General features: G+C 39.2%; 1 protein-coding gene across 1 annotated transcript; it reads left to right on the forward strand.

The window, feature by feature from the left end:
• Window positions 1–385: 385 nt before the first annotated feature.
• On the forward strand, window positions 386–7,252 carry SETD9 (SET domain containing 9). The gene is made up of 6 exons (XM_059175027.1): window positions 386–519; window positions 1,914–2,281; window positions 3,455–3,578; window positions 3,860–3,975; window positions 4,894–4,999; window positions 6,692–7,252. Exons 1-6 carry the CDS (start codon window positions 422–424, stop codon window positions 6,777–6,779), a joined length of 900 nt encoding a protein of 299 aa, XP_059031010.1. The 5' UTR covers window positions 386–421; the 3' UTR covers window positions 6,780–7,252.
• The last annotated feature ends 2,587 nt before the right edge of the window (window positions 7,253–9,839 follow it).

Here is a 9,839-nt window from a genome sequence, read left to right on the forward strand (position 1 = left end):
TCCGGCCTGAGGAAATGGCACCAACACATTTAATTTTTAACAAATACTTGGGGGATCTGAAGATAGTTGCGAGATTCTTGAAGTTTGCCTCCACTGGAACTAAGCGTGAGCTAAATTTGTCCTAAGTGGGTGTGTGTGGGTGTGTGTAAATACACGAGCGAATGGGGAAAGTAAGGGGGAGAGAGGGCTTGCCTCCGCTCTACGCACCTCTGATTCAGCCAGCTGGGGACAATAAAGGAGAGGCACAGACGACACCAGCAAGAGGATCCAAAGGAGTACCAGGGCCACAGAGCTCGGAACTGAAGGCGGAGACGCAGAAGGGGCGGGACGGCGAGGCCCCCGCTCCTCCCCGGGCCGGGGCGGGCCCGAGACCGCGACCCACCTCTCCGCGCTGCCCTCGTCACAGCGCCGCGGGACAGCCATGCCGGGTCGCCTCCTGCGGGGCCTGCGGCAGCGATGGCGCCGTTACAAGTACCGCTTCGTTCCTTGGATCGCGCTGAACCTAAGCCACAACCCTAGGTGAGAGGGCGAGACCGGCAGACCAGGGGCGCCTTCGTTCAGCTCCACGACGCCACCCGGGCCGCTGGACCCGAGGCCCGTGAGCCCTACATGGACGGAGCCTCCGGCGGACGGAGTCTCGGGCGGGCGGAGCTTAAGCCGGCCCCGGGGCCCCAAGCTGGTGGAACCCGAAGAGGGCGGGGCCCGAAGAGGGCGAGGCCGAGGCTGGTGGAGTCCGGAGGGGAGCTGGGATACTGACGGGGGCGGGGAGCCTGTGGTGGGTGGGGCCTGTGGCCTAATCTCCCATGGTGCCCCGCGCTGCCAGGTCTGCGAGGCGGGCGTTGCCCACGTGCGGAGGCGCGTGTTCTTTCCGGCTTCTGTGCCGGCGGAAAAAAGAGAGACTTTTGAAAAAGAACGAAGCCAGAGGGTGCGTGGTCTTCTCTCCGCCAAGGCATAGTTAGGATCTTGAATGTCCTTAAAAAAGCCAAATCGAGGTTTATTTTCACAGCTCCATAGTTTACCTGGTGAAAACAGCCCAGCTTGGCTGTGAGGATAGCAGCTTGGACTCACGCGTAAAAACGAGCAAAATGCCACTAAAAGCACATTGGAGTCTTGGGTTTAAAGTAGCTCATGCCTGAAACAGGGATCTGAGAGGGTGGCTGTGGAGTGAGTGTCATTGCAGGCTCTTATAAGTGGCGTGCTAGCGATCTGGAAGCAGTTCAGTAAGGCTCACTTAAATGGGGCACACTAGCTCCACTGAAAGCCGGTTAATAACCAAAGAGCCTTTCCAAAGTTTCTGTCGGCGAATACGTGAATTCAGGGCCATCCTTATTATAGAACTGTGAAGCGGGAATTACTTTTTGTTAAGAAGTAAAAATACCTTTATGCAAATAAAAATGATGCAGCCATTGAAGAAGTCAGTACTCCCAGGAAAGAATGTGACAGTGTATAATGTTAAACTTGTCTTTAAAAATTACACGCCTACAAAAAGAGCCATTGCAATATGTGGATTCTTATGTGATGTTCACATAATGGCTATGTGTGTGATGGAAAAAAGAACTAGCTCTGTTTCAGCTTCTGGCTCTCTCACTTAACAGCTTTAGGATGTTGGGCAAATTCCCCAACATCTCCAAGCCTCAGTTTCCCCATCTGCAAAAAAAGAGATCATGAATGTAAGGACCCAACAGCATTTGGTACAGTTAGAGGCTTCACAAATACTAGCTATTGTTAATGGGTAGGCATTGTCCGGAGCTAGGTCACTAAAACTACCCCTAAACAACTCTTCGCTGAACCTCTCAGTTTTATGCTGTTCAGACACATGAGAATAATCATCATTAAGGCCAGTGACTCAGAAGGCATGAAGTGTGGCTTTTGTCAGTTGAAGGGTAGTGAACAGAAATTTTTCCCATTTTCAGGACCCTCCGATATGTTCCAGAGGAATCCAAAGACAAAGTTATCTCAGATGAAGATGTCCTAGGAACATTACTGAAAGTTTTCCAGGCTCTATTCATAAATGATTTCAATAAGCAATCAGATATCTTGACTATGCTTCCAGAAACTGTTAAATCAAAATACCACAACCTACTGTCAGTTCAACATCCAAGGGTGAAACTGCTTGAATACAGACATCAACAGCAAAATACCTTTAAACCAGAAGAAATTCTTTATAAGACATTGGGTTTCAGTGTTGCCCGAGAAACTAGCTCACTGGTATCTGCTGGAAAAGGGGTCTTCGTTACCAGAGGATGGGTACCAAAAGGCGCGGTTGTATCTATGTATCCTGGTAATCACACAATTAGTGCTTTGTCAAGAGTTTTCTATTTACCCATTAATATAAGTTCAAGTAAATATATAGTCGCATAATCCTTCGAGTTAAGGCGTTGAATTGAAAACTCAAATTTCCACAGATTCTTAAATTCTGATTTAGAAATTAACCATAAATTATTTTATGTGTTAGAAAACATCCTTGAGTATTTCTTTTCTTTTAAGGAAATTTTTGTAGTTAATGTTTAAATGTGAAATATTTAAATGTGGGATACAGTATAGCCTACTTTGATAAGATGAATTACTTAGAAAGCACTAGAGAATAAGTCAGTTGGCTTACATAATTGGTAACTAAAGGTAAAAGTAGTATGGGTTAAAACAGGAAAGATAGAAACCTATGAATCATTGAATGAAGACCTTCCTGCCATTTCTACACTTTGAAAGTAAAGCAGCTGCTTTGCAAAAAGACCATTGACTAGAATGCTCAGGAGAGTATGTTATTTGTTGAATTAAGATGATATAATTTGGTGTGGTACAAAATATGTGTGAATGCTTAAGTAGACCTAGGTTTTCAAAAAGTCATTCTACTATTTTCTGATTGTATATCCTTAAGCAAGAAAGTTGGTTTCCTCCTACGCAACTAACCTGTAAAGACTAAATAGAACAAGTCAGCAACAAATGAATACTAAAACAAATTTAGCATGCCTGGAACATAGGACAGGTCCAGTAAGTATTTTGTCCTTTCCTCCATTGCCAATGAAAGGAGAAACAACCTGAATGTCAGACTCATTCATTCCCATTCTTTCTGCATTATTAAATCAGTTTTTAACAAAGTACATTTCTTAAAAGACTTTTTAATAGATGTCAAATCACAGCCTACTTTAAAAAGCCAAAACAAAACAAAACAAACCCACGACTTTGTAAAACTGAACCTCAGATGTGGTGTTCACATTTTAATCAACCAGAATAGTCACATTTTATTTGGCTGTGTGAACAAATTGGTCCTCTGCTCCACTTACTATTGAGCACTCTTCCAAGGAGGAAAGTAACCAAAGAGAATGTGATCATCTAGACTGGAGATAAAATATTAGAAAAAGGGTGGATAAATTAAAACAATTTCTTTCATGTTTTACTTATGTTTCCAGATATTTATGATATTTACATGTTATATCTGTATCTTATTGTATAATAGGTACAGTATATCAGAAGTATGAGCCAATCTTTTTCCAGTCCATTGGAAATCCATTCATTTTTAGATGCCTGGATGGGGTACTCATTGATGGAAATGACAAAGGAATATCAAAAGTTGTATATAGGTAAGTTGGTACCCATGTTCAAACTTAATATAGGACCACCACAAAATGATTATGACCACTAGCCTTTTTACTTTCAATAAAAATCTGTTTAAGCAGCTGCTAAGTAGCCACTCAGTTGCCCTATTGACTAGATAAAACTTTTTTGAGGAAAAAAAAAAAGAAAAAAAAACTTTTTTAAGAGAACCTGGACTTGTTCAGTTTTAGGGTTACTTTTATACTTTTGGATTTTATTGTAAGATATAAAAGAACAATCCCTTAGGTAATTTTTTCACCTGTTTCAGATCTTGTAATGGGAGAGATCGACTTGGTCCTTTCAAAATGAGTGATAGTACATGGCTAACATCAGAAATTTGTAATCCACTGGCTGTAGGACAGTATGTCAACAATTGTTCAAATGGTAAGTTGGCATCCTGGGTCTGTGAGACAAGATAAAAATACAGCAGTGGTCATTTTCCTCCTTTGCCCTATGACTGAGTGCCAAAGGCAGTTATATTTAACATTTCAGCTATTCAAAGCCCATCAGTAAACTATAACATTCTGGGGGCAGATATCAAAGAATCTGGGGAAGTAATGATATACATTAATTGAATAATTTATTGTTTTTCTTCTGGTTTTGCAATAAATATAGGCAATTGATAACTGCTCTTTTGATCATCACTATTGTAGCATTTTTTTAAATAGTTCACTTAGAGATCATTCTTTCAGTGCCTCAGTAGAGCCTGGTAGGTTGAACTAGACTGGTATCCCTTTCTGTTGCTATGTGCATGAGTCACTTACCTTCTCATAGGGCTTGACTTCCCCAAAAGTTTAAGTTTGATCTGGCTGTATTTAGCATAGGTTTTGGTGTTATGGAGATGTGAACTTGAAACCTGACTCTTCTACTTAACCTTTAACCTTTCTGAGCCTCTGTAAGTAATAGGGGTGCCTGGGTGGCTCAGTCCCTTGAATGTGTGACTCCTGATTTCATCTCAGGTCATAATCTGAGGGTTGTGATACCAAGCCACAAGTCAAGCCCCCAGTTGGTCTCTGAGCTAGGCAGGCAGTCTGCTTGAGATTCTCTCCCTCTGTCCCTCCGCCCATTCACACGTGTGCACTCTCTCTCTAAAATAAAATAAATTCTTCAAAAAGTAAATAATATGTGTATATATATATGTATGTATGTATATATAATCTAATCATGCCTGGAACATAATAGTGATTACTTATTTGAGCATGTTCTTATAATTTGGAAAATCACACAAGTGTCATAATTCAGTACTGTTTTTTCACGACCTTATAAAATGGTTGTTCATAAAAATTATATATTTATTCCTAGATAGAGCAGCTAATGTCTGCTATCAAGAATTTGATGTGCCTGCAGTCTTCCCTATAGAGCTGAAGCAGTATCTTCCAAACATTGCCTATAGCTGTGACAAACAAAGGTTAGTTTTTTTTCTCCTCTTTCCTGTCTTATACTATACTTAAAAAACATATGTTTTCTATGGCGCCTGGGTGGCTCAGTAGGTTACTGACTCTTGGTTTTGACTCAGGTCATGATCTCAGGGTCCTGGGATGAAGCCCTGCATGGGGCTCCACACTCGGCTGCTCAGTGAGGAGTCTCCTTGTCTTTCTCCCTCCCCCTCTGCTCTTCCCCCAGCTCACATGTAACCCCCCCAAATAGATGAATAAATAAACCTCAAAAAAAATTTTTTTTTCCAAGAAAAAGCTCTATAGAATTAGGGGAAATTCTTTTAGTGAAAAATTATGACTTAAATTTTGATTTTTCATTATACCTGAATGTGTTAATGTACACTTACTTGAAATTTAAAATTTTCCATTAACCTAGCTCATTCTGCTTCTTATTACCCATTTTTATTCTGTATGGTACTTTAAAAGTATCAACCTTAAAATTTTTTTCAAGTGATTCTGTTATTTTTCTTCTTACAGATTCTTCAAATACATTTTTTACTTTAATCATTTTAAGGATCATGTTCTTCATCTCACTTGAGAGTACCCAGTTAAAGAAAAAAGCCAAATTACACTATTAATTCTTTTGCCCATTTCAGTATTAGGTTTGGAAACTTAACGATGAAAAAAAGATAAATATTCAGAAGGTACATATTTGTAATATAAGGTTTATTTTCTATTCATCAAGTGGAAAGTCTGCTGAAAGAATTCAAGTATCAATTTCTACATATAAGTAATTCTGTAGAGTTTTTTATCAGCGATGCTATAGGAAGATATAATCGTTATGACAGTGAGCTGCCAACTACTAGCAAACTTTTATATGGACCCCATTAAATTGTCCTTTTAAGATGAATGAGATTTAAAACTTAGACTATTTTCTTTACTTAAAACTCAATAACTTCTCTGTCTCTATTCATGTGTGTTTGTATAGCTAATAGTTTGAGTGTTTTAGCCATATACGGTGGAGTACAATGTCATTACTGTTCAACAAGTACAGGAAACGTTAACTGAGTAGGAACATTGAAGGTTACATATGTCTTGTGGTATCCATAAAAGTATTTTTTTGAATTCTGATTTTTTTTTTTTTTTTGAGAGGGAGAGGGATAGTGGAGGGAGAGAGGGAGAGAGAGAATCCTAAGCAGACTCCGTGCTCAGCACAGAGCCCAACACAGGGCTCCAACTGACAATCCTGAGATTAACACCTGAGCAGAAATCAAGAGTCAGACATTTAACCACCTGAGCCACCCAGGTGCCTCAAAATTCCAATTAATTTTAAGTAATGTTTCTGGCTTTGCAGAATACAAAGATAAAGATTAATTTTAAAATGTTAAACTATAATAAATGTCATTTTAAAATGCTTTTTATGATAACCAGTTTGGAGAGCCTGAACATAAAAACAACATATTTGTGGTCTTTTTAATGCTAAGGAATAGACATAGGTATTTAAACTCCATCAGGGAAAATAAGTAAATAAATAAGTTTTTAAATAAGTAAATAAGATAATAATGCCATCAGGGATAAGAGCTGTTTCCTCATGGAAGTCAAATAACTAAGACAATAGTAAGAAATTTGAGTAAAATTATAAGATCTATGATGGTTATATTAAAAATATGAGCTTGGATCTGTTAATACTTACGACTTTTGTGTATTTTTCTTTTTGTTTTCAGCCCACTTCGATGTGTCATTCTTGTAGCACTAAGGGACATCAAACAAGGAGAAGAGCTTTTTTCAAACTACTATACAATTGTTAGCTAACTGTGAGCTAGAAATTAGGTTTTCTACCCAGCTATTGAGTTCACTCTAAATGTTTTTTGTTCGTCGTTTAACCTATAGGACAAATATTTTGAGGCCTAATTGGAGGGGGTATTTTTGTTTTTATGATAAAAGCTATGTGCTTCATTGCAATTTCAAATTTGGAATACAATTCCAATTTTAATTGGCTTTCCCTTAAATATACAGTAGCTTATTAAGTTAAAACCTACTGAACTTTAAATTCAAATTTTCATTTATTTTGTATATCTCTGTGGTGGTTATAAAATTCCAGCCAAGCTGGAATTTTCATTTCTTACACTGTTGATTTGTACAAACTTCTGTAAAAACTTATTTTTATGTAATAATCATAAAAATATAAATAAAATAAAAATAAATGAAAAATAAAAAAATAATAAATTGACATAAAATATTTATGTAAATATTTTGTGTAATAAACACAAAGCAAAAAATGTATGTTGTGTTGTCATGAATTTTGTGTGTGTGTGTGTAGGTGTGTGTGTGATTTAAGGATTGTTTTAGCTAGGTAAGAGGGAATTGGAATTTACTCTTATTTGCATGTTCACACACATATACAAAGTTTAAAAGAGTGAGAGAGATGGTTTTAGCATAGAAATACAGTTAAAAGATAGTGGTGGTGGGAGGGACACCTATTCCCATTCTCTTATTTCAGTGGGGAGTGCTGACATTAGTGATGCTCCTGGCCTCTCTCTGCTTCTGTTGCAGGAAGAGTGATTTGATGAGATTCTCTTTGGAGAACTAGGCACCCACGGCCCAGACCCCTCTAGTTCCTTCTCGTGGGCTCTCTACCCAGCCAGTGAGTCTATCCAGAGGTAGAGTATTAGTGAGCTGACCTGCCCACAGCTCTGAAGCAACCTTCTCCAGTGAGTTTCACTCATGATACTTAATTTGATCTGCATTGACCTGACTCCTGCATTTAACTCTCAGTTCCAAACTTGGATGAAGAGGATATTTTTTATTGGACTCCTTGATTTCTAACATGGAACCTGTATAACCATATTCTAACCACCTAAACTGCTACATCAACAGCTTTTCTCACTTCATTTATTGTAATTTCAATAGTCTCCTAATTGCCTCCCCTGTTTCCACTCCTGCTGCCTTTACAGAATGGATCACCAAGAAAGGTTCTTATAAATATAACTCCCATCTTGACCAGCCTCTGCTCAAAACTCTCTGATTACTCCTCATATAGTGGAAGAAATGCCCAAGTGCTTCACATACATGACATAGCCACTCAATACCTCTTACCTTATCTCTTGCTCATTCTACCCTAGGTGCATCTGTCTCCTCACCACTTCCGAAACCTGCTGGGCACACTTGCACTTCAGACTTCTAGTTTTCTGTGCCTGCAAAGGTCTTCCCTCAGAGAGTCACCTTGCCCAACCAGCCTACTGAAATTGACAGTCCCCAGCTGCAAGCCCTGAAAATTCCCATTACGCTTTCCTTCTTTTTCTCTATTAGATTTATCTCGTGTAGATACTAAATGTGTATTTTTGACAGCATCCGATTCCTTTTCTCTGCCTCATTTGTCCTTTATTTGTGTCACCAAGATGCTGGGAAAACAGGGAGACTAATTTTACTTAAAAAAAAAAAAAAAAAAACCAATCTACTTGACCACTTGAACAAAGAAGATCCTGTTACACAGACCCTTAAGTAAAATACAGAAATACTAACTCCTGAGGCTCCTAGGTGGCTCAGTCAGTTGAGCAGCTGCCTTTGGCTCAGGTCATGACCCCAGGGTCTTGGGATCAAACCCCATATTGGGCTCCCTGCTCCGTGGGGAGCTTGCTTTGCCCTCTCCTTCAGCCCACCACGCTGTCTACTTGTACTCTCTGTCAAATAAATAAATAAAATCTTTAAAAAAGAAAGAAATACTAACTCCTGTGGACGTATTTGGTGGGCTAAAGTATTTAGGAGTGAACTCTTGCAACGTAAATTTAAAACTACTTCAGGAGGAAAAGAAAGGTATGTTATATAGAAAAATATCAAATATGATAAAATGTCAATTGCTCAATCTGGGTTTTTCTTTATTCTGTTCTTTAAGCTTTTGTCTTAAGCTTTTTTTTTTAAAGCTAGGGGCAAAGTCACCATTAGTTGAAGGGTAGACGATGTCATCAAGCTTTTAGGAAATGTCTACCACATGAAGGGCTCTGGGGGAGTCAAAGAATAAAATATGGTTTCTGCTCATAAAGTGCTCATGGTGGAGAATAAAGCTTGCCTCGTATAATAATTTGGTCTGCACTGGAGGAGTGAAAAAAATTTTTTAATGTAACATAGGCATTTTAAAACAGAAACATCTATTTTTCTTACCGAAATAATTGTTTAGACTTATAAATGGATGGTTTCATTTCTGACATACTTCTGAAATGCTTTTATGAGTTCTAACATTTCATGAGTTCCATGAAACAACTTCATGGAAATAGAGGCTTTGCTTCCGTGTAACTGCCTCATCAAAACCGAGTTACCCAACAGCTGTGTCTCTCTCTAAAGTGCATGTCAACTAGTGTATTAAACCTAGGAACACATGAGCACTCCTGATCTAGAATCACAAATTCAGTGCCCGTGCCCAGCTTTGTCAGAGAATCCCCATAGACATGGAAAGAGAGGAAAAGGGTTAGAGAACACTTACTAGATGGGAAGTGGTAAACCGTCCTATCCTAGGGATGAAGACAAAGTGTATATAATGAAATATCCAACTTACAGATTCTTTGAGAAGTCAGAGAAGGCAGCAAGCTCAAAGCCTATCATTGATGGAAATTATGGCCAACAAGGATAAGGTCTATAAGTCACGAGAAATTCTGCTTCAAGACTCTCCTCCCTCCCCTAAAAGCCTGAAGTACTCTGTAGCTCTCACATGGTATGCAGCTGCTCTTGGCAGGATTCAAAACACTGGTGTTCAGCCCCACCTGAAGGCACTTCTGTGTATGTGGTCCCCCCAGAGGCCTGCACATTTAAGTTTCTGTGGTGTCTGTGCTTGGAGGAATGCAGTTTTAGACAAGTAATCAAAGCAAAAGAGTCAGAGTA

This window comes from Mustela lutreola, chromosome 5 (assembly GCF_030435805.1).
Source record: "Mustela lutreola isolate mMusLut2 chromosome 5, mMusLut2.pri, whole genome shotgun sequence".
NCBI lineage: Eukaryota > Metazoa > Chordata > Mammalia > Carnivora > Mustelidae > Mustela > Mustela lutreola.